This window comes from Convolutriloba macropyga, chromosome 2 (assembly GCF_964194025.1).
Source record: "Convolutriloba macropyga chromosome 2, txConMacr16.3, whole genome shotgun sequence".
NCBI lineage: Eukaryota > Metazoa > Xenacoelomorpha > Acoela > Convolutidae > Convolutriloba > Convolutriloba macropyga.
In genome coordinates, this window is record NC_134469.1 from 37,721,596 (window position 1) to 37,747,653 (window position 26,058).

General features: G+C 37.7%; 2 protein-coding genes across 3 annotated transcripts in view; one reads left to right on the top strand and one right to left on the bottom strand.

The window, feature by feature from the left end:
- Positions 1–26,058, bottom strand: part of LOC142358640 (uncharacterized) — a 478,284-nt gene that overhangs the window by 217,046 nt on the left and 235,180 nt on the right. For both annotated transcript variants that reach the window (XM_075410104.1, XM_075410103.1), the window contains exon 2: positions 12,713–13,037. In XM_075410104.1, the coding sequence (XP_075266219.1) occupies positions 12,713–12,998 (286 nt within the window). In that variant the 5' untranslated portion in view covers positions 12,999–13,037. The remainder of the gene's footprint in view (positions 1–12,712; positions 13,038–26,058) is intronic.
- The window catches only part of LOC142358647 (electron transfer flavoprotein subunit alpha, mitochondrial-like), a 305,039-nt gene continuing 292,803 nt past the window's right edge, over positions 13,823–26,058 (top strand). The window contains exon 1 of the mRNA XM_075410112.1: positions 13,823–13,837. The gene's annotated coding sequence lies outside the window, so the exon portion shown is untranslated. The remainder of the gene's footprint in view (positions 13,838–26,058) is intronic.

Sequence of the window (26,058 nt, forward strand, 5' to 3'; positions counted from 1 at the left end):
TCAGACGCAAATGTTTTTAATTCACTATTTTGAACGTTCTTTTGAATCTCACAGCCAATATTCGGGAAGTGCATGTTGAATTTTTCAACAATTTCACTCGCTGCTAGGTCAGTGTCGTTTGAGTCTTTCAGAGTGGGAACCATTTCAGATTTATTATTGATACCTCTTATATCGATTAATAATATATACACTTGTCTTGAGTCTCCAATACTTTGATTAAATTTATCTCTGTAATAATTTCGATTGGTCTTAGTAATCAGGGCATTTAATTTGGCCCTTAGATATTTAAAAGTATTTAAGTCAGCTTCAAGTGGGGATGACTCCCACTGCCGATGTGCTTTGTTTCTTTTTATTTTCAAGTTTTTGATACTGTTTGATAACCAAGGAATTTGCTTAATTTGATTAACATTGCCAGTTCTGATTGGTGCAAATTTATTTAAGGTTTTCAGGAAAGTATTTTCAAAAAATTCATAGGATGATTCAATGTCCCCGATTATTAACTCCCACAAGGATTGTATTTCCGTAGAATTGATGGGAAAAGTCTTGTATTTTTATATTGCATTTCAAAAATTTGTGTCTCTATATTCTTTTGTTAGTTTACGATTCACCGATCCGTAGTACCATTTAAGATGAATCGGATAATGATCTGTAAAACTATTGTGATCCAATACGAAAAATTCAGGCTGTTTAAGATTTTGGAAAATGAAATGATCAAGACACGTTGAAGAGTTGTCGACAAATCTAGTGGGCATTGCTTCATTTATTACAAACCCATTACTTGCAATACAGCCTTTGTAATTCTTTGTTAGATTATTTTCCTTAAGGATGTCAATATTTGTATCGCCACAAATTACAATGGGATCAATAAACTCACTAAAGATTCCAGAAAAACCTCAAACGTGTCAAGAAACTCAAGTTTGTTGACTCTGGGAGCAACATAAATTGTGAGTACTTTGAACTTATAACTGTTGATTTCAACTTCTAAAAACAATGCTTCTTTAAATTTTGTTGGTATTTCTCTTAGTATTGTCAAATTGTCCCGCATCTGGATCATAACATCGCCACCAGTGTGAGCGCGGTTTTTTACGCAGTATCTTTTTTTATCCACAAACAAGATAGTTTTCAGACTCTTCAGAGTCGGAGAGCCATGTCTCTGTAAGACACAAAATTTCAGGTGGAGACTCAAGACTTATAAGTGCTTCCAATTCCTGATAGTTTTTCTTTTTAAGGAGCGCACATTCACATGGAGGACAGACACATGCTTTACCGTAGTATCAAAATTGCTTTCAATTACTTTGGATTCATTTAGTTTTAATTTAGTGGTGGTAAAAAAGCAGCCACCTCGCCGAAGCAGCTTTTAACATCATTGAAAGAGTACTGTAAATCAATAGCACCTTGATATAGCCCATTTATCTTGTATATCATATGATTTTCTTTCCAGACGTAATAAAGAGTGCCTTCTTTGGTCCAGCAAGAATCGATACGTTGATCTTGTCGAATCATTTGAAGGAAATTGAGTCTTGCTTTTGTTATGTCTTCAGATATCCGAATATGGCTCAGCTCAGGAATAGATTTCAGGTCCTTCTTCCTTCTCAGCAGCTCTATTTTTGCAACACGCCTCGAAAAACGTACAACTATTGGTTTTGCTGAGCTACTAAATCTGGATGGTAGGCGATGAGCTATTGAGATGTCAGACAGCTGCAATCCTGCTTCTAAACAAGTCGATATATCAAGAACAGTTTTCATTGTTGTTTCAGTTCGCTCCGCAATCAGTTTGCCGTCGTGTGTAGTAAAAGTTTTTTCAGCTACTCCAGTAATTCTGACATTTTCACGTCGATTGTAAGATTCTAGCAGTTCTGTTTCAGATAGTGCCTTAACATTGAGCTTCTCAACTTCATCGCTGAACTCCCGCCGAAATTTTTGCAAAATTCCATCTTCTATCTTAGACACTGCTTGCTTGACGATTTCTTCGATGGTGGCTTTCAATTTGATAGATACGGCTTCCACCACGTCGGGAATACTGTTTTTAAGTGCGTCCGCGATGCTTCATTGCACTATTTCGAGAAGATTTTTTCCTGCATTGCTCTCTGGGCTTACTTCGGTGCAGGGTCCTTTTTTATCTGGGCGGTTGATGGGTGTGTTGTTTTCATCTCCCCAAACCAAATCAACATTTGAATCAGTGCTCATGTTCTACTCTGGAACTATTTAATAAGTTTATTATTATTATTATTATGGCTTTGTGACAATTTCACGGGGAGTATAAGTCCCGGAACATAGAATTTTCACGACAGTTCTGGCGCAGGCACAAAAAGATCTGGCACAGGCACCCCCTACAGAAATTATTCTCAGCCCAGTTTTCATTGAAAAATTTCCACATCAATTCTAGAAGTCTTCCTTTCAAATTAATGTTGTCAAAGAAGTTAATTTTCCTTTGGAGGATGTTCACCCGAAATCCAGTTCTATACCAAAAAATGAGTCTCTGAGCTTCGTATCGAATCTCTGGCAGTATAACCCTAGATCTTCTTCCGGCCCATTGAATAACATAATAGTTGCGCAAATCGACATCGTACTTTTCTGACACTATGCTATTAAAAAGAAGAAGATCTTTTAGGACTTTAAAGTAGAGTGGTGGCAGTATATTGCTTTGAACAATAGCTTCTTTGTAACAGTTTCTGTTTGTCATCCATTTCATGACCTTTTTATTAAACTGCTCTACAATTTGATACTCGTTTCGCTTTAGCTCCCAGCATTCAGATGCAAACATTAATGTCGGGCTTATAATAGCTCTATATAAGTGAACCTTAGTTTTCATAGAAATTTGGCAGCTTGTGTTCCTTCGAATGAGATAAAACGCCTTCATTGCTTTCGCTATTCGATTCCGCACATTTTCTATCCAATTTAGGGTATCGACTATAGTTATCCCAAGATCTTGAACGACCCTCTTCTCTTGGATCAAATTATTTTCTAGAGAGAGTACAACCTCCTCGACACGACTCCCGAAAGCAAATTGTGTAAAAGAGCACTTTTTGTAATTGAAAAGGAGGCAGTTTTGGACACTCCAACTGTGGAGGTTGTTTAGGTCAACTTGCAGCTTGTCTAGACTGTCATTTTTGGAACAATGGATTAGTTTTAAATCATCTGCAAACAAGAGTGCCAGAGACGAAAAGACTACATTTGGCAGGTCATTAATGTAGATCAGGAAAAGGATAGGTCCCAGTACAGAGCCTTGGGGAACTCCGCAAGAGACCAGACGTTTCTCAGATTGGTAGCCGTCTACATTTACGCTTTGTGTTCTGCCAGTCAGATAAACTTTAATAAGTAAAAAGAGACTTCGTGGTATATTCATCCTTGCTAACTTCATCAAAACTGAATGCTTTATTTTGTCAAAGGCCTTAGAGAAGTCAAACAGCAGTAGGAAACAGAACTCTTCTGATGCACTAAGATTTTCAAAGATATTGGACAGACTCAAGATAAGCTGCAGGATTACAGACCTCCGCGGTACAAAACCAAATTGACAGGATGTAATGTTATTCAACAAATGTTCTGCGAAAAACTTCAAGACTAACTTCTCGAAAACTTTGGATATGATGTTGAGCAGTGTGACAGGTTTATAATTTTTCACTTCACTTTTATTACCATCTTTGAATATTGGTGAGACCAAACCATGCTTCCACGAACCGGGAACATTGTGTAACCTTTTAATCGATTTGGAAACAGTATTTGCAGTTTTTTTAAGCAGAAATGGGGGAATGCCATCTGCGCCTCTACTTTTTGTGACAACCAGCATTTCCAGTTCTTTGGTAATCTCCTTCTCGGTGAAGTTTATTTTCTGTCCAGCAGCTTCGAGAAGAGGTGGAGCATCAATCTGTTCATAACTTTCATCAGTAACTACTGATGAGAAATACGTGTTGAACAATTCTGCTTTTTCTTTGCTGTTTTGTGCAAAGGAATTCCAGTCAAGATGTACAATTTTTGGTGGGAATTTTTCTTTTTGGAAACTTTTCAAATATTTGAATATTCTAGATCTGTTTCTGCTCGAAATTAGTTCTTCTTCGTATTCTTGTCGGTCTCTTTCTTGCAGGTTAGCACAATGCTTCTCTAGTTCTATTAATTGGGTGGCTAGGTAAGGAGAGAAATTCACGCAACGTTCCGATTTACGTCTTAGTGTCCTGAGTTTGTTTAATTTGTGCGATGTTTCAGATGATACCCAAGGCGGAAGCTCTTGTCTCCGTCGAGTTCTTCTAGGCGTAGTTTTTTCTATCAGATGAAAGATCCATTCGTACCACAAATCTGTGGTTTTATCTATGCTGCTGTAACAGTAGGGGTCAAAGGGATTGTTTGCAATGAGCTCATTTAGGTAATCGAAATCACAATTGCAATAGCTATAGTACACTTCTTGTTTCTTTTGGGGCTCTCTTGATCCACTAGTTATTTCAATTTGTATCGGAAAATGATCAGAGTAGTCTTCTAAATCTATTAATTGAAGTTATCAAACCTTCATCATTGGCTAGGACTAAGTCTAAACAGGATGACTAGGTGGTGTTGAAACCAATACATTGCTCGAAATTAGCGTCGACAAGTTTGTTTACAAAACAGTCTTCATTAGCATCATTAGATTGGTATATGTCCCTACCTATCCCGGGTAAGTTAAAATCACCAGCAAAGAGAATTTTTTGATTAGCGAAAACTGATAGAAGGCAAAAAATAGCATCAATATCGTTTTGTTGAGATCTATAGGGGCTTCCTTTTGGTGGGTTATAGAAAAGAGCTATTACGACTGGGTCAGGTTGGTTTAGTTTAATAACTAGCAGGGATTCTTGAATTGCATCTGGAAGGTGGCTAATATCTACTTCAGTAAGGCTGACGTTGTTTGATACTGCTATCAGACATCCTCCGTGCTTAGATTTTTCGTTCTTTGACTTTCTATCAGCCCTAACTACATTATATTGAGATAGGAGCAGTTCTGAGCTCTTGATGTCGCTTGCAAGCCATGTTTCGGTTAGTAGTAACAAATCAAATGAGTGTTTCAAGACAAAATCAACTAGTTAAAGTCGCTTTTGTAGATTAAGTAAGCTTCTAACATTTAGTAGGAGCAGCTTGAGCGTGCCTCTTAGTCAGAAGCCCTCATTTTCAGATTCAGGCTGAGGTATGTATTTTCTCCTACGATGGACTTCAAGTCTTGAGGCGGGTCCCCTAATGAAGTACATGTAGCGCACTGCATTTTGTCCGTCCTTTTCGCGTGCTTCAGATAGCTTCGATTTTATGAGCTCTCTCGTTTCTTTAGAGTAGTCGTGTGAGACGCCTATTCCTCTGTAGGAAGGATCTGCAGTTTTCAAATTTTTAAGGGATTTGAAGATTTCTTCTTTCTCAGTTCTGTCTCTCAGGACAATTTTCAGAGGTCTATTTCTTCTGATTTGATCTGTTGGCGAGGGAGGTTCGCCCAACCTTATATCTTTCTGCACTTCAGGCACATTGCAGCTAAGACCGTTTATACAAAAATCGGAGAAAAACTCGATGTCGTCTTTTTGTCTATTCTCCGGACTATCCTTTTTGCTTTCCGGTACTCGAAAAAGTACGATGTTTTGTTCCCGTTTTTCAATCTCAATTTTTCCTTCTCTTGCTGCTCTAGAGATTCTAGCATTATACTTCGAGAATTTGGAGTGTGGTTAAGTTGGTTTAGGCATTGCTGGCTTCTCGGTTCTCAATTAGCTTATCCAATTTTGCCTCGAAGTTATTCTGGAGAAGTTTGAATTTGATCTCAATCTCTTTTTCAATTGTTTTCGGCAAACCCTGTATTGTAGCACTGTTCTCCATCATCTTTTTCTCAATTTGTGTTACTTTTGGATGCATCTCAAAGTTTTGATCAGTTCCTTTCAATTTGCTTTTGGCACTTTCTTGACAATTTTTGCATAACCAAATTAAACCACTTTGCTTTGTTAGCGAAATTAAAATAATGGCAGCTATACCAGAACACATTCCTGAATGATACCATGTGCCACACGCAAAACACGAAAGGCATGAGTCCTTACATTTGCTTTTACATTCTCCGCATGGATACTTGGTAGATTGATTTCTAGAGCGTGTGCCTTCAGGCATTGTCGCAAGTACAAATGCTCAAACCTCGCCTCCACACCAAAAAAGATCTAGAAGGCTCAGTATGAACACAGAGTACTTACTTAAGCTGCCTGTTGTTTCTTTTTCAGTCGTTGCTTCTTTGAGGGTTGTTCTTTTTGGGTTTATGCCTAAGCTTTTTGAATTGCTTGGGTCCAAAATTGTCTAGTTCAGCTCTTTTCTTCCAAACCACAAACAGCAGACGAGCTTCCGATTTGACTGACGGATGGAGTTGACTTAAATCGTTAATTAACGTGGCCTTCTTTCTATTTCGGTGTGATATGAGCTGCATGAATGCTTCGATAACTACGATTCCAGTTGACCTCAACTGGCTGAGAGCCCGAGGAGCTCCAAACCGTTGAATATATACAATGGCTTCGATACGGGTTTTGTACTTTTGGAGAATTGATAATAATTCTGATATGGGACAGGCTTCTGTTTTCTTATGAGGTGTTAGTGTATTATTGATAACGCCGTGCCAAATCACTAACTTTTTCGTTCTTTCAAGGGCCCCTCCTGCGTCTAGGTAGGATTGCAAAACATTGTGTTTGATTGGGTTTCTTGTATTGAAGCTCAAACCACCAAGCTGATAGAAGCTTCCGAATAGTGGCCTCTTCTGTTGATATGGGAGTCCTTGAATCGTATTTCTCAGTGAACTTGCACCAATGATATAAACCATTTCATAATCATACAATTGTTGTTGTTGTTGTTGTTGGGGATTTACAGTTTTCACTGAAGGGATTTTCGTCCCAATCGTCGTCTTAGAAAATTGTCCTATTATTTCTGCAGATCTGACAGTCACAGCATAGATTCCAGCTACAGATGTTATTTTCGTCGAATCGCTCGTTTACAAACATCCACATGAAATTTAAAACTCGATTTTTAAGGCCTTTTTTCGTATTAAATTCAATGTATTTTTCTATTCGATTTGCTAGTCTGCATGTACGGAAAAAGAAATCATTTCTATCCTTTTCAGTTCTGGTTTCTGGGAGCTTGAATAATTCATTTGTTCTCCCTTTTTCTGAATTTTGTTTCAGCATTGGTAAAAAGCTATCGTCTTCTGTCAATTTCGATAAAAGTAGAATGTCGTTTAGTTGCATGAACATTGGTAGTGGTAGTATGTTAAGAGGTCTCAGTTGATTTGGATACGGCATGACTTTTTGTCCAAGGATCCATTTGACTACCTTCTTTTGAAATCTTTCAAGCTGTTGTAGCTCACCTCGGTTCGGATTTGTGCATGCAGAGCCATATAAGAGTACTGGCAAAATTAGTGACTTGTAGAGTCCGAGCTTGATCCCTTGTCTTACTTGAAGAGCTATGTTTCGTCGAAGTAGGTGGAGTACTTTGTTCGCTTTCTTCAGTCGTTCTTCGATGTGTGTCTTCCACGTCAGGTCATGGGAAACATAGATGTCGAGATCTTTGATGACTTTGGATGACTCTAGTTTAGTGCCCATAAGCTCGTAATTTTGTGTTTGACCTCTTATGCTGAGCTTTGCACATTTGTCCATGGCTAATTTCATTTTATTTTCGTTTACCCACTGTTCAATACCATTTTTGAACTTGCCAAAACGTTTTCTTCACTGCAAGAAAATTTAGGTCATCCGCGAAGATAAATGGGTCAGAGAAAACTAACACATCAGGTAGGTCATTGATGAATAAGCAAAACAGGAGTGGTCCGAGAAGAGAACCTTGGGGTACCCCACTTGTTACATCTAAAGTTTCGGATCTTGTGTTGTCTACCCGAACGAATTGTTTCCTATTGTCTAAGTAGTCAATGATAATTTCTAATAGGCAACCTCCCACTCCAATATTTGCAACTTTTTGTACAAGCTCAAAATGCGGCACTTTGTCGAAAGCTTTGGAGAAATCTGTGTAGAATGCTACAATTTCGGTGCTTGATTCGTTATCGAGTGCGTCGTGAATTGATTTCAAGAAGGATAGCATATTTGTATTAACTGAGCGTTTTTTAACAAATCCATGTTGGTGTTCTGTTAGGAATTTTTCGAAGTGAGCGTATAAAGCTGAACAAATGCATTTCTCAAAAACTTTACTGTCAATGTCTAAAAGAGAGACTGGTTGGTAATTTTCTACTTTCCGTCTGTCATCTTTTTTGTAGATTGGTGTCACAGCTGCAATTTTCCAGTAGTTTGGGATTTTTCTCAGTCGTTTTATCTGCTTGAAAAGTACATTTAAATTCTTACTTGTTTCGCGTGCTGTACGTTGGAAAAATGCAGGCGGTATGCCATTTGGGCCTCGCGACTTTGTGGCATCTAGCGAAAGAAGTATTTCGTAGATTGCTTTCTTTGAGATTTCGAAGTTTGTAATTTCAGGATTTCTCAATTTTACATCTTGTATACTGAAAGGAATTTTGGGTGAGAACACTGAGTGAAAGAACTCGTTCATCATGTTGACTTGCTCTTGCATTTTTGTGCTCTGTTGATTTTCTTTGATTAGTAATTTTGGAAGGCTGGGTGATTTTTTCAGGCTTTTCAAGTGTTTGAAGATTGTACCGGTATTTCTTGCACGCATGATTTTCTCCTGATATTCAATCCTGTCCAGTTCCAATGATTCTATCAATTGGTTTTCAAGTTTAAGAACTTCTTGTTTTCGATAACTAGTGGGCTTTTCGGATAAGAGTCGTTTTTGGGTTTGTATTCTCTTCATGTTGTAAGAAGTGAAACTTGATATCCAGAGAGGTAGACTTTGTCGGTGTCTAGTTCTTTTTGGGACGTGGACCTCGAATATTTGATCCATGTACTGGTAAAATTCTTCGCACATGTTGTTTATGTTAGTGAAGCAAACTGGTTTGAAGGGTTCAGTACTTAAAATATTATTTATGCTTTCGTAGACAGCGTTTCCGAAACTTCTAAAATTTCCAAGAGTTTCTTTGGCGTCTTGGCGTGGACATTCTAGTGTTAACTGGATCGATTTATGATCCGAGCAGTCGTAAATTGAGGAAAATTTCACGTCGAGATGTGCCACCAAATTACAATTTTTGCAAAATGCTACATCTAGAGTGTTCTGCCCACAGGTGGGGAATTAATGATTTGTCTGTATAGGGATTCCTCAAAAAATTCAATGACTTCGTTTTCTTCTTCATTTGTACTTGCTAGAGTTTTCCAGTTAACATCAGGACAGTTTATATCCCCACATAAAATGGTCGTTTTTGATTTAGGAATGATTTTAAGGAGTTTTTGGAAATCGTTAACCTCGTAACGGTACGGGCTAGTTCTTGGGGGGTTGTAAAAGGCACAAATAAAAATTTCGTTCTCAGCTAATTGTATTTTGCAGACAAGACTAGAATCCGGTTGCTCAGAAATGACTCTTTCGGAGATGAAGGAGTTCTTTACTGCTATGAGGGCGCCTCCGTGGGTATTTTTGTCTTGATCCATTTGTCTGTCTTGTCGGTAGATGCAATAGTCATTTAGAAATAGTTCAGATGATGGAATGTTATCATTGAGCCAAGTTTCACAGAGACATATAACGTTGTAGTCTGAGTTTATTACAGCATTTGCAAAATTAATTCTCCTCTCCACGTTCACAAGGCTCCTTACGTTTAGTTGCAGAATGTTAACAAAACCTAGTCAGTTTGACTTGGTTTCTACGGAGGCAATCTCCACTTTCGCACCATCGTTGAATAGTTCTAAATTTCGAATTTTGAGTTTATCTCGAGGAACTCCTTCTGTCAACAGTTCTCTTCTCTTTTTCAGAATCAGGTTTTCTTTGAGGGCATCTTCTGTGCTGAGAGCTGGTAGCAAGTAAATATTTCTCTTTGCTAATTCCTCTCGATGTTCAGTACTTTTGGCTAAGGCTAGCCTGGCTTCATGTTCGTTTGCGACCGTTACTAAAAGAGTTCTTGGTTTCTTACGTTCTCTCTTGAATTCACCTAGTCGTTTGAGTTCCTTCACTTCAGGCCTAACGCCTATTTCACTCAGTATTTCATTTACTTCGTCAGTTGTGGGGACAAGATTTTCAGCCTTTGTTTTGTTATGATCTTCAGGGATCCCTTGTATTCTGAAACTTTGTTTGATGTTGTCGACGCCTTTCTCTTTCTTAATTAACTTTCCAAGTTTCCTATCTGTCTCCTGTGTGGATTCCACGGAGACCACGGCAGCATACGTTTTATCAACTTTTTCACAAGTTGTTTTGATGGCGGTTTCTATCTTTTTGTCTACGAGCTCAGTCAATCTCTTTTCCATGTTTTTGAGTTGATTGCTAAAGTCCAAATTTCCCATCTTCTCGGTCATGTTCGGCATTGTTCTGCATCTTATGAATTTATCTCGCTCGTTTTTGTCCACGCATTCATTGCAGAGAAGCATAATGTTGTTTCCAAGATCTATTATCCCGTTGAGGGAGGCTGAGGAAACTCCTGTGCAAATTGTCGTCATGTGTATATGACAGTTGCAGGCAACGCATGTATATGTTTTCTCTTGTGCCTGTATTGGCTTGTTACAGGTCTTACAATTTTTTCCCATTTGTTTCATAAGCTCTGATCAATTACAATTGAACTTAATCAGCAGGAGTTTCACAGAACTTACTACGTTGACTTAAAATTTTGATCAAGACCAATTGAACTTAATCAACAGGAATTTCACAAAATAATTTGATGAGGACTTTAATTTTTGATCGATTCCAACTGAACTGAATCAATAGGATTTTCACAAAAATTTTGAATAGAAATTGCGATAGGGCTTAACAAAAGCTAAACGATTTTGCTTAAATTGACGATTAGGAATGAAAACTGGTTTTGATCAATTCCAATTGAACTCAATCAATAGGAATTTACAAAACCAACCTAGTGCTAGACTTACTCAAATTTTGGCTGCGTTTCGTTTCTTTTGCTTTTTCTTTCGTTGCTGTTGAGACGGGCTGTGTTTCTTTTTGATAATCGCTTTTAGATTGTCGCCGTGATTTCGTACAAAAGTTAGGGTTTTGATTTCGAGGTGTGGTGCAAGATGTAGTTGGCTGTAGCCGCGAACAAGTTCTTTGTCCTTTTGCTTTCGCCTCGAGAGAAGGTCCTTTACGATGTGTAGAACAGGTATTCCCGTTCCCTTCAGCTCTTTGTAAACGTCTGGTGCTCCTTCTCTTACGCAGTAAACTATTCCAACTACTTTATGCTTGATATTCTTGATTTCGTTCACAAGTTGTTCTGGGGTAAGTTGCTTTCTGGGGTCTTTGCGGGCTACAATGCCGGCTACTAAAATCCTCTCTGATAAGAGGCTACCCAAATCCAGATGTCCGGACTTTCAATCAATTCGCTGAAACTATTTAATAAGTTTAAGTTTTATCACAACAATTAGGCTAGTTACTTAAGTTGAAAAGTTGGAAACGTAACCCGCGAACAATTAGACAAAAATTATCACTAAAATGTACTGAAATTACTTTCACCAAGACTATTCGGGAGTTAATCTGTGTTCCTGGGCGACCAATTGCAGCTGAGGAAATTGCAACCCAGTGCAAAATATCAGCTCGGGCGTAAATGAAGGGTAAAAACCCCAGTGAAAAACTCACTAAAGCCTAAACTTTCTCTTTTAAAAAGTAGTACAGACAATTAGCAGTACAGACAATTACATTAAAAATATTTTTAAACATTCGCACCAATTTTTCTTCTTTTCTTGAATGGAGGGATTGCTTGAATGTGATTATGTCCACTTTAACTGTTTTTACATCAGTTTGCACATTTGCAAGAAAATATTCATTTTTCTTTTTCAGTGAGTGCTTCTATTCTCTCTTAATTTTTCTCCCCATTTTCATCATTTTTTTTCTTGAATCAGATTGAGTTCATTTTCCATGTTGTTTTCCATTATTTTCTTAAAAGTCTTGTATTGGTTTGCAACTGTTGCAGACGTAGACAAGATTGTCCTTGAGTTGTATCAGGTTTTCAATACTTTGCTTGTCAAACTCACTACTTGCAACCGTTGAGCGTAAATGAATTTGTTGTCCGATTTCATTCGCGCCTCGCATGAAGCGCCATTGTCTTTGGTCATTTCACGTTCCTGTACGAGTTTGCTGTTTAGTTTTTCGATATTGTAAAGGAAAAAAATACTGGTTGTCGAATTGATGACGTAAAAGACCAAGTGGTACCGATATGAAACACCGTATTTAGCTGAAGAGAAATTAATACTGTGTAACAACAAGACCCCAATTTGTGGCTTTGTAGAGAATATAAGCAATAAAACAATTACTGATTTAATAGTTGAAGCAGCCACAAGAACACCTTCCAGGGAAGTCCTTTTCGGCAAGATGACAACGTCTATAAATCGATTTGAAGTAGTTGTGAAGTATTTTGTTCTTTACGATCAAAAACTAACCAAAGACTCCTTCGCGATGTGGACAGAAGAGTCTTTTTGGTAAATTTTTAATAAATTAGCCACAAAAATTGGCAGTACAGATAATTACATTAAAAAGTCCAACAGGACTCTTTTAATTGCTACACATTCGTCTAAGATCAATTAATCTAAGCAGGGAACGTGTGACAATGCTAGCTGTAGCGTAAAGAAAGCGAAAGTGTCTTAATTCAAGCATTGAATGCTCGCGACAAATAGAACTAATGGTGCAGTAAAAACAAAACTAGGCTCATTATAGAAGCTTCATTGCTCACCGTATGCTACCACTTTGGTCCATTCAGGTCGACAGCCAGACAAGACACATCCATGAAAAATTCCTCCCACGGGAGGTGCTATTCTGTACTCACTGTACTCTATCACATATTGTCCGGTACTAAACAATCCAAGGGATTCTACCAAGTCCCTAGGTGATCCGTAAAAGTCAGCGTTTTGTAGCCATTGAAAAGCTGAGGGGTACGATCGCGGAACCGTCGACACACATCGAGAGAGAAACTCGGATATTGAAATTTCGCTTGGAACCTGATATAAACGCAGCGTCATCTAAATAGCGCAGATAATAATCAACCATTAGCGCCGGGTCTGAAAAACAACCAAAACCCACTATCAAATAAACTTGTGCAGTGTTGTAAACGTATTTCGACGCCATTATTTTTAGCCTCATTGTTGTGAACATACCCGGCAGATTGCCGGAAAATAGCCGCCGTTCATTCCAATAAGCATGATTGGGATTGAAAGAATAGAAGATATTGCAAAAAAAAGATTTGTAAAAAAAAACATTTTTTAAGTCCGATTTATTTTGATGGCATTTCGTAGTTGAACACACTTCTGTTTCTTAGTAGTAGTAGTAGTAAAAGACTCAATTCACCTTTCGGGAAGTACAAAGGAATATATAAAACCAAATGATATGAAACAAAAAGTATAAAGGATTAGCTATTCAACGACAGAAGTTACAGTAGCATTTTATGAAGAATGTACATGACACAGTAGAATTAAAGTTTGAAATGGATGACTTTAGGAAGTTGTGGAGTGCAAACTGTAAAGCTGCAAACTGTAAAGCGAAACATTTTTTTCTCTACAATTTAGTGCTCAAGGTTTATTCAACTTATGGTAGAAGCTTAAATAAAAATACAGTGTCAAATTTTTTTTGGCATTATTTCTGCAATCAGTACACAGAGGAAAGCAAATGCACTTGGCGCATTGTATGCAAAAGCGGAAACTGCAACATTAATCAGAAACTTATGAATCTGGACAATTGAATGGGAGCAATACCCTAAAGAACGAACTTCAACGCCTAATCTACTACTACTACTAATAATAAAAGATAGGAGCGCCATAATAGCCGGCTGAGATGATGGCGGCTATTAATAAACTTATTAAATAGCGTTTGCTATTTAATAAGATAGTTCTTCAGATCTTATTTTGGCCATTCGGTGAGGTGACTCGTGACAGAACACACCCCGGGACACACGTTAGGCATCAATATCACCGGGTTGTTTCTTTTCATATGAAATTTTTTCAATTGTTTCATAAATATATTGACTTCTTCTAGGAAGATCTTTCACCCCAAAGAAGCAGCACACTATCACTGACCACCGAAACCGAGCTCCTAAAGAACGTCCACTGACTGCTCAGACAATCCCTGTGACTTGCTCTGATTCCCTTCTCTGAATAATTGTTCACTCCCAGCAACTCGCTGTATTTCTGCTGAATGTTGAATAATTTGTCACACCACAGGAACTGATTCTTCTTCTTTTTTACTGTGTGTTGCCTGCCGTTTCTCTCAACTTGCCTGCGCAGTGTTTTCTCAGCAATGTCGTATAGTGTCGCTGCGTCTGAACTTGCCTCTTTCAGTCAAACACTTGCCGAGCCGAGAAAGTGTGTTTCCTTTCTTGCAGCAACAATTGCCGCGTTGACGAAACTTGTGTTCCCTTTTCCGCAGAATAACTGGCCGTGGCGATAATCGAAACACTGGGTTTTTTCAGGGTTCGATGTACTTTTTTTAACGAAAAAAAAAACAATTCTCTGTCGCTAATATAGAATCCCTTGTAATTAACTTAGACTTTAAAGTATCCTCTGAACTCTTGCGAAAATTTAGAAATTGTGGAACTAGTTTATTTCAGGAATTATAGGCAAAGTTCAGCTCAAAGAAGGATTAAAACAATTCAAATTTTATAAAAGTGAAATGTAGGGAAGGCAGCTTCAGCAATTGCTTTAAAAGTTATTATGAACAGTAATACTCGAATATAACCGGTTTAGCCCCCAGTTTTATTTTTTTTTTGCGTTTATCAAGATAAATTAGTCCCAGAGTCCTTGCTCTGTTTGTTTTTCCCAAACGCAGTGTTTGGTCCCAACAATAGAGTTGAATCTCATATTTATTCTCTGACATAATCTCGGTTCTAATGCTTGGACCATAAATTTTTGTGACAATTGGTTTAAGATACTGTCTCATAAATAATGAGGCATAAATCAGCGTGTTTAGCTGTCACTTTCAAGTGTTTTGTTTGTTTGAAACCATTTAAAATGTAATTTTTCGAAATCTTCCGCATTAAAAAATTCGTGAGCATGTTTGCAGAGTCACTACAGTGCCCTCCACTACGGAAGCATAATACTCCACTCATTATTAATTTAAAACCGCGACAGTAAACTTACATCCATGAGTTTCGTATATATTACGTGCACCGTCATCCAAAAGCACGCATCTTAATTGATTTAATAACTGGAATTTCTCTGTTTGGCCTCCTTTATCAGAGTGTATCAATAGAGACAGAAGTTTGAATCGCCGTTGGATTTCCTCAATCGCTGCAGTGGGCGAAATCCGAAATAGATCGTATATTAACAATGCCCCTGTACCGGGTAACTTTTTCTCAATCTCCTGTAGTCGACGTGTAGTGAGCTCTTTGGCGTTTATCTCCGCCTCTAATTTTAACTCTAGTGTTCTTACCCTCGAAGAGGTTTTTGAAGCTTTTTTCCGAGCTGCTTCCGGATCCCCCTCTTATTCAACGATTCTTTTAAGAGCTAATTTTATGAGCTAATTTTAGCTAATTTTAGATCCCCCTCGTATTCAAAGCGTCTGATTCAGTGCTTGCTGACTCGCAGTCTAGCCGCATTTGCTGGAGTCGACCTTCCAACTCAACTAAACTATTATTAGCTTCAATTCTAGCAAGAAAGTGCTCCCGTTGCTGTTCGGCAACGATTACTTGTTGCTTTAACTCAACAACTTGCCTCTGTAGCATACTGTTTTCTTATTGTACACTTTTAAGTTGCTCCTGTAATTGCAAGGAAGCAACTCCCAATTTTTTTGCTGTTTTCTAACCGGAATTTCATCCAACTCCATTCGTGCGTATTAATAGGCGGTCTCTGGGTTAGTGTTGTTGGGTATAATTCATTCAGGGCCAAAACCATTCTAAAACGGTTTTTGACCCCGCAGATTTTATAGATTCCTCGTCGGACAACTGCTTTTACTTCGTCCAGCTGCGGCAGATAATATACATAATCTCCCACTTCTGGTTCCATTTCGTTTTCTAAACGAAACCAAAATTAGAAAAGTTTAAGAGAAGGAACATCATTCCAGACATTCTATTGACGTTGAATAGCTTTCCAACTGAAATAGATTTGTTTTTTCTTGGCTAACAACCCACGACTCAAAAGCCGTTTTGTCGGTACCCGACAACTTGCTTAATTTTGTTTCAACAATTTTTTGAGACATTTTCTTTTAACTGCTGGTTTTTCAGAACTGTTATATAATTAAGTTCGACTAAAGGATTAATCGGCTGTAGTACCAGTCTTGGTGGATCACCTTTCAAATATAACATAGTTTGATAAAAATTTTCTTTAATCCATTACTAGAATTTTTGCAGTCAAAAATAATGTCATTAGCGTTAAGGTCAATTCACTTACTAACTGCCAACCTTTCAAAATACTTCTTTGTGATTTTAATCCAACGAACTTCATGCCAATTCAAATCACTGTTGTATGTGTTGAAGTCTAATAGTTGCTCATGTGTATACTCTCCATTTGGTCCCAGGAAAACTTCTCTTCCTGTCTTCGTTCTTCGAACGTGTCTATACATTTGAGCTGGCCGACTTTCTTCTAGCTATTTCTCTGTGATTAAAACATCGAAAACTTCCTTAAAAATAGGAACTTAACGTTTGGGTTCCTGAAGATTAGTCAACATTTGTGGTTTTTCTACTATCGCAAGGTTTTGACCAAACCGTATCCAAGAACCATTACCTAGTTGGAATACATCAGGGAACAATGGTTTGCCTTTTATAAGCGTAAAATTTCTATAGAAAACCTTGGGTATTGGGCTCTAAATTGGTAAAAATAGACGTGTTGATGTATAGTTCTATCTACCACTAGATGGTTTATTCTGATTTCCTCGCTCAAAACTTGTATTACAAGTCTTATTTTATCAGTGGTCTCGCCCATCATATAGTGATAATTACCCACAGCATCAACTCTGCTGTCTTTTCTTCCAAAAATCCAGCTAGATTGAATAATTTTGTTATATTTCATTTTTGGTTACTGTATTGGATATAATAAATCTCGAATCTATCTCGATTCCAGGAATGAGATTGTTGGTTTTCAAATGGGTCTTGGAACTTAATATTTGATCCTTTTTATTGTTTGCAACATTTCCGGGTTAATTTTTCCAAGTGTTACTTCTGCGTTGATGACTACACTACGGGTAATATTTTTTTTCATTGGAGTTTTCCAAGCTACCTGATATGCAAATTTTACACCTTTGTTGTTCCCGCCTTTCAAAAAGATGTTCCCCAATTTTGTTTTAGCTTTGATTTCTGTTTTGTGGCTCTTGTAACTTCCTCAATAGAGTAGTTTCGAATCTAAATTTTTCATTTCCACACCCCGGTAAATTTACCTATATCTCTTACAGCAATTTGCTACAGGTTTCGCTGGTAAGTGGATAGTACCTGGGAATCAATTGCGAGTTTTCTTAAATGAAAACGGCGTTGTCCCACCATGTGCTTTTCTTTAGGCCACTGTATGTGTATGCAGCTTGAAACATGCAATGATTTAAGCGGATTTGGAAAACTCTCATGATATAATACGTGTCCGGTAGATAATACAAGAGCTTATTTTTGGTTTAGAGTGCAGTTATCTTTTTCCCACAATGAGAACCTTGAGTTTTTTCCTATATTTTCAAATTAGATGCCGTAATTTCTATTTTGTTGCTTTTTATGGATCCCATGACAATGCAAAACACGAATATCTTACCAAAAGTTGAGTCTGTGTCTGAAGTCAACTTCTCTGTGTGCCTTTGCCAAAACAGTTATCTTTATTCGAACACGTCGTCACTTTGATTTTCGTTCTTATCTTTATGCCAGTAAAAATAATTAAAATTGCTAGGTTTCGATTGGCTGGCAACGGGTCGCGTATTAGCTTTTTCTGATGTTTCGACTGTTACTCGGCCAGGTCCTGGTTTCCAGTCTGGGTCTTTTTAATGACTTCCTTGTCTATTTGAATTTAGTATAACCCTTTTTGAACTACTCTGTTTTTAACCCTGATCTTTTGTTGTACTGTTGTTCTGTTTGCCTTGTGTTGCTACTTTCGTCCTACAGGGAGTCTCACTCGGAGTGCGGTTTAGCTTTGTTTTTTTGGAACTGTCTGGCTGTTCTCACTATGTTTAGATATTGCTTCCATATTTGTATCCATCAGTGTCTCGATGTAACGTTTAGGCTCCACCAAACCTTCATCAGATTGTCCCACCTCAGGACTAATTTCAATTTGACTTGGGAGCTCTTCTGTTTTTGTTCCCTGGTCACTTACTCCAGTGCTTTGTTGCTCGACTTCAATTTCAATGAAGCCGTCCTCTTTATCTTCGTTGCTGGCCGGCCTTTGAGCTGATTTATTTTGTTTTTGGTATTCGTGTTGGCGAAATTTGAATTTCTTGAGTCTGTCGTAATCCACTTTTACGGTTTTTGAGTTTTTAGGTCTTCAATGATGAAATTCAAATCGTTTATTATTTCTCGTATAGCAAGAGGACCACTATAGTACGACTTGAACTTTTTTGTTTGCCCGGATATTACTGTTGGATTAAACAGCGAGACCAGGTCCCCAGTTTGGTATTGAAGTCCAAACAGTTTTCGATGGTATCAAGTTTTTTGTCTTTCTTGTTCCACTTCCATATTCAATCGTACAAGTTTGTGGCAAAGCTGCAGCTCCTTTTTCAGATTACCAACGCAATCACTTGGAGTTGCAAACACTTGACTTTGTAGTGGTTCGTACATGCAATCAATAGGTAGTGCACAAGAAGCACCAAACAGAAGATAATATGGACTGTACTTTGTTACTGTGTGATCAGAACTGCGATATGCCATCATTATCAATTGAGGGTATTTACACCAAGTGTTGTGGTGTTCTCCTACGTTATTTGTCAAACTCTCCTCAATTGTTTGGTTCGCTCGTTCAATCATTGCATTACCCTGATGGTGATACGCTGTTGTAGAGTTGCGATCAATGCCCAATTCCTTGCACATATATTTGAAAAGATTTGACGTAAAATTGTACCCTGAATACCCTTGTTCCTGATATTGCATAGGAACCGCTTCGTACCAAATTGAGAACTGATCTCCTGTAAGCAAAATATGTTTGAAACCATCACTTTCGGGTAAAGGTCCCATGATATCTAGCGCCACCTACCAAAAAGGACGGCTCGGTTTCCATACTGTTAATGGGTGTCTGTGAGTTTGTTGAACTTTTTCTGCATGAGCACTTATCGCAGCTCAAAACCCAATCATCTATATCAGTTTTCATTTCGACCCAATAGAAACTTTCTTGGTCTCTTTCAATTGTTTTCTGCACTCCCCGGTGCCCCATGGATTCATGTAAAAGAGGTAGAAAGATATCCATGTATGATCTGTGTACAAATATTTGCTGGACTTGATAGTTTTCTTCAAGCAACTTTTATCGTCTTAGCAGCTCTTTTGAGATATACAAATTTTGAAAATCAGTCCACAGCTTCCATGTTGTTTTTGAAGCCCCAACCATTTGTCTTTTTCAGGTCGTTTCTTTTCTTCCACCCGGCAGAACACTTCTTTTATTTCTCGCGAATTCTGCTGATGCTGTCGAAGATCATCTGTCTGGTCTCCAAAAACATTGGACCAGCTGTTTTCTGTGGGTTGTTCGATTAGTATCTGGGTTTTTTCTTCGACCAGAGATGAATCCTCAACCGCTAGTACTCTGGATAGACAATCCGCATGAGGTATATTCTTCCCTGCTTGGTGATAGATTTCAAAATTGAATTGTCCCCGCTTCTCAATCCATCTGGCCAGCATTACTTCAGGTCCCTTGAAACTGTACAAACACGTAAGAGCGTGATGACCCGTTACGATGGTAAATTTATTTCCCAGTAAGTAATTCCGAAAGTAATGAGTGGAATAAACAATAGCATATAGTTCTCTATTTGTTGCTGAGTAATTTCGTTGGCCCTATTCAGAGTTTTACTGGCATAGGCGGTTACTCGGTCCCCTCAGTTCTGCTTCGGGGTAATGATTGCTCCTATTCCAGTTAGGGATGCATCTGTGGTGAAGGTTTAAGGGTCGGTATTGTTTGGGAAACCCAACATGGGTGCTTCCGGTAATTTTAATTTATGTTTTCTAGTGCTGTCTGTCTGCTGTTTTTATTCCTAAGCTGATGTTTATATATAATAATTTTATTGATAAATTTAACCAAAACAAAAAGCTTTATGAGAACGTAGTGCTTGGAGGGCACCGGACCAGCCAATATTAACCCAGTGTTAGGGAGAAGCATTTCTTATTTTATCTTTTTTTCATATAGTTAGCAAAAGTCACTTTTTCCCAATTTCTCAAATCCCGTCCGTTCCTAACTGGTGAAAAGGTTATTAGACGTTATCATACATAAAAAACATCATTTTCGAGGCACTTAATAATCGCACTTATTAAAGCAAGGAGATTATTCTTTCCCAATTTCAAAATACTTTCAATGCGAAGTGTAAGGTTTTGACCAAACCGTATCCAAGAACCATTACCTAGTTGGAATACATCAGGGAACAATGGTTTGCCTTTTATAAGCGTAAAATTTCTATAGAAAACCTTGGGTATTGGGCTCATATAGCGCACGTAGCTCTGATTATCATTTTGTCTTGCAATAATTGGCACTTCCTCAGTACAGTAATTTAGAGCAATTAATTCTACTATTATTTTTGCACAATGATGAACGGAAATTATTGCACCTGCTGAGTCAGCATGCAGTCCTATGACTCCCTCTTTACTACTGAAAAGAGAATGCGAATCACCGTTCCACATTAAAGCCAATACGTTTTGTCTATAAATTTTGTTCATTCTATGTTTCAGATTTGACATTTCGTCAACAATTGCATGTAGAATTTTAATTTCTTAGACTAAAAACGCATCTAAACCACTTCTGTTGACATCTTGAGTAGTTACAGTGCATGTTATTTGTTGAGAACTTATATCAAGAATAATTTGGTAAAAATAGACGTGTTGATGTATAGTTCTATCTACCACTAGATGGTTTATTCTGATTTCCTCGCTCAAAACTTGTATTACAAGTCTTATTTTATCAGTGGTCTCGCCCATCATATAGTGATAATTACCCACAGCATCAACTCTGCTGTGTTTTCTTCCAAAAATCCAGCTAGATTGAATAATTTTGTTATATTTCATTTTTGGTTACTGTATTGGATATAATAAATCTCGAATCTATCTCGATTCCAGGAATGAGCTTGTTGGTTTTCAAATGGGTCTTGGAACTTAATGTTTGATCTTTTTTATTGTTTGCAACATTTCCGAGTTAATTTTTCCAAGTGTTACTTATGCGTTGATGACTACACTACGGCTAATATTTTTTTTCATTGGGGTTTTCCAAGCTACTGGTTATGCACCTTTGATGTTCCCGCCTTTCAAAAAGATGTTCCCGAATTTTGTTTTAGCTTTGATTTCTGTTTTGTGGCTCTTGTAACTTCCTCAATAGAGTAGTTTCGAATCTAAATTTTTCATTTCCACACCCCGGTAAATTTACCTATATCTCTTACAGCAATTTGCTACAGGTTTTGCTGGTAAGTGGATAGTACCTGGGAATCAGTTGCGAGTTTTCTTAAATGAAAAAAGCGTTGTCCCACCATGTGCTTTTCTTTAGGCCACTGTATGTGTATGCAGCTTGAAACATGCAATGATTTAAGTGGATTTGGAAAACTCTCATGATGTAATACGTGTCCGGTAGATAATACAAGAGCTTATTTTTGGTTTAGAATGCAGTTATTTTTTCCCACAATGAGAACGTAGAGTTTTTTCCTATATTTTCAAATTAAATGCCGTAATTTCTATTTGGTTGCTTTTTATGGATCCCATGACAATGCAAAACGCGAATATCTTACCAAAAGTTGAGTCTGTGTCTGAAGTCAACTTCACTGTGTGACAGTACGACTTGAACTTTTTTGTTTGCCCGGATATTACTGTTGGATTAAACAGCGAGACCAGGTCCCCAGTTTGGTATTTAGGTCCAAACAGTTTTCGATCGTAGTAAGTTTTTTGTCTTTCTTGTTCCACTTCCATTTTCAATCGTACAAGTTTGTGGCAAAGCTGCAGCTCCTTTTTCAGATTACCAACGCAATCACTTGGAGTTGCAAAGACTTGACTTTGTAGTGATTCGTACATGCAATCAATAGGTAGTGCACAAGAAGCACCAAAGAGAAGATAATATGGACTGTACTTTGTTACTGTGTGATCAGAACTGCGATATGCCATCATTATCAATTGAGTGTATTTACACCAAGTGTTGTGGTGTTCTCCTACGTATTTTGTCAAACTCTCCTCAATTGTTTGGTTCGCTCGTTCAATCATTGCATTACCCTGATGGTGAAACGCTGTTGTAGAGTTGCGATCAATGCCCAATTCCTTGCACATATATTTGAAAAGATTTGACGTAAAATTTGTACCCTTATCACTATGCAAGATCACGGGGCAACCAAACCCTGAAACCCAACAGTCCACAAAAAAATTTGCTACTGTTGTTGCTTCCTGATATTGCATAGGAACCGCTTCGTATCAATTTGAGAACTGATCTTCTATAAATAAAATATGTTTGAAACCATCACTTTCGGGTAAAGGTCCCATAATATCTAGCGCCACCTACCAAAAAGGATGGCTCGGTTTCTATACTGTTAATGGGTGTCTGTGAGTTTGTTGAAGTTTTTCTGCATGAGCACTTATCGCAGCTCAAAACCCAATCATCTATATCAGTTTTCATTCCGACCCAATAGAAACTTTCTTGGACTCTTTCAAGTGTTTTCTGCACTCCCCGGTGCCCCATGGATTCATGTAAAAGAGGTAGAAAGGCAGCCATGTATGATCTGTGTACAACTATTTGCTGGACTTGATAGTTTTCTTCAGGCAACTTTTATCGTCTTAGCAGCCCTTTTGAGATATACAAATTTTGAAACTCAGTCCAAAGCTTCCATGTTGTTTTTGAAGCCCCAACCATTTGTCTTTTTCAGGTCGTTTCTTTTCTTCCACCCGGCAGAACACTTTTTTTATTTCTCGCGAATTCTGCTGATGCTGTCGAAGATCATCTGTCTGGTCTCCAAAAACATCGGACCAGCTGTTTTCTGTTGGTTGTTCGATTAGTATCTGGGTTTTTTCCTCGACCAGAGATGAGTCCTCAACCGCTAGTACTCTGGATAGACAATCCGCATGAGGTATATTCTTCCCTGTTTGGTGATAGATTTCAAAATTGAATTGTCCCCGCTTCTCAATCCATCTCGCCAGCATTACTTCAGGTCCCTTGAAACTGTACAAACACGTAAGAGCGCAATGACCCGTTACGATGGTAAATTTATTTCCCAGTAAGTAATTTCGAAAGTAATGAGTGAAATAAACATTGCATATAGTTCTCTGTTTGTTGCTGAGTAATTTCGTTGGCCCTTATTCAGAGTTTTACTGGCATAGGCGGTTACTCGGTCCCCTCAGTTCTGCTTCGGGGTAATGATTGCTCCTATTCCAGTTAGGGATGCATCTGTGGTGAACGTTTAAGGGTCGGTATTGTTTGGGAAACCCAACATGGGTGTTTCCGGTAATTTTAATTTATGTTTTCTAGTGCTGTCTGTCTGCTGTTTATCTAGTGCTGTCCTAAGCTGATGTTTATATATAATAATTTTATTGATAAATTTAACCAAAACAAAAAGCTTTATGAGAACGTATTGCTTGGAGGGCACCGGACCAGCCAATATTAACCAAGTGTTAGGGAGGGGCATTTCTTATTTTATCTTTTTTTCATATAGGTAGCAAAAGTCACTTTTTCCCAATTTCTCAAATCCCGTCCGTTCCTAACTGGTGAAAAGGTTATTAGACGTTACCATACATAAAAAACATCATTTTCAAGGCACTTAATAATCGCACTTATTAAAGCAAGGAGATTATTCTTTCCCAACTTCAAAATACTTTCAATGCGAAGTGTTCCTATTGCTAGAGACTGAGACGGAAGAGGCAGTAGATGAAGTTCTCGGGTCATTAGACGTATCAAAGTCACGTGGGCCTGCTAACTTGACTGCAACCTTAAATATCATAGATTTTTCATCTGATAATCTCACAAATGGATGGCAGTGTTTGTTAGATCCATAAAAAAAATCAAGTTTAACACACAAATGTTACCGTGCCCAGTACCTTTTGTCTTGTAATCAAACACATAAAACCAAATGCTAAACATACTCAATTTTGCATTAGAAAAATTTTGTTGAAATTCTTCCTCATTGTTGTTAGCATTAATATTAAACATATTTCCTAGCTCCAAACTTTTTGGAAAGAAGATTTTCAATTGTCATGCTTTGTAATAAATAATTTTTGCTTTAATTTTCGCAAAAATCTGGACTTTTTAAATTTATTCCTTTTCTCTTTAACAAATCTGGACAGAAAAAACTAAAAGCTCAAAGTTTGTAGCACATGCAGGCAGTGTACTTCACAATGAGGGTGCATGACGCTAAAGTCAGAATATACCGCCAAACAGTCTTCATTATGATCTCTGCTGCTATAAACTTTCTTCAAATGAACTAGCAGCCGAATAAAATTGCATCGGTTTCTCATAAAACCATCCCTTAGCCCCGGAATTCGTTATCAAGCCCGGGCAAAAAAATGTCGAATATAGGCCACTTAAGAACTATCAAGAAATTGGGTAGACATTTACTATTCCGGCAACTAGGTATGTTTTGTTTTGAACCATTTTTGTGCAATGCGTAATAAATGAGGTTTTCCTCTGATAAATCCATAAACCAGACGTCAGAAAATTTTGAAAAACCAAATATTAGGGGTGCCAGAAAATGAGCATGTTCTGATGAAAAAAATGAAATAATAAAACTGCTGTTCTTAGATAAATATTATTATATGGAAAAGGGCGTCGGTATTGAAAAATTTACATTGGCTATACTGAAATCTCTTGATAAGCGCCTCTCCAACTCAAATATGTTTTGTGTTGAAAAACCATAAACCAGACGTCAAAAAATTTGCAAAATTCAAAAATTAAAGTTGCCAGAAAGTGAGCGCGTTCTGATCAAAAAATGAAATAATGAAACTGCTAACCTCAGGTAAATCGTTATAATATGTAAAGCAATACAAACGTCAGTCACAGTGAAGAAAAATCATTTAATTATGTCACCTAATGTTTGAAACTTTTAACTGCTTTGAAAACAGAGCTAAAGACAATATTGAAAACTGAGCTTTTCAATGAGAGATTGAACTAAAAAAGTCATTGAACAGCTGAGCTTTCGCAATGGATATAATGAAAGTACACACAGGCTTTTCTTATTACTTCTGGTAGCCTGTGGATAAGGCCAAAGTGGCATGTCTGGGCCTAACACATCTAGGTCTTAATTTGCTGGAAGCGCACTGAAATGCAGTCGATTCACGAAGGGACCAAAACTTAGTTCTTGCGGATAAGAAACACCTCTTTGATAGAAAAAAGCGTCGGTACTGAAAATATTACATCGACTACACTGAATTCCTTTTTAGCCCCTCTCCAACTCATCAAAAACAAACATGACAAAACAACGGCAACATAAATTACGGATATGCGTTTGGAGCCAAAGAAAACGTTGAAAATCATTGTATCGTACCAGTTAAAGCTTTGTTAAGTCAGGAGAGTTAACACTCCGAGGAAAAAAATTTTCCATTCATTTTCCTTCAGTGCTAAAGAACTCATACCTCCAAGTTTATTAGTCGCTGATTCTTAAGAAAAAATAGTGTTGAATTTTTCTTCGTTAATTAGGCCTGCTGTTGAGAAATCTTTTAGCGGTTCTTTTAATCAATTTTCTTCCAAATGTTGCAGGAGGAACAATTAAAGTAATGTTTAATGTAAATTAACAAATTTTTTGTGCCAAACGTTTTAAAATTTCTTGTCTGTAATGAAATCATCTTGTCGGCTATGCATATTAAAAAATCGATAATGCAAATGAACTATATAAATGTTTGAGTCTGGAGTCAGTTACTCTTTTCTCAGTGTAGCTCTTCCTCAAAAAAGATGGGTTTGTCCATTTTCAAGTCCACAGTGGAGTCTACGTGTTTGAGCTCTTTATGATGGTGTTGATCGTAGCTATCTTGTCCAAAAGAAAAGA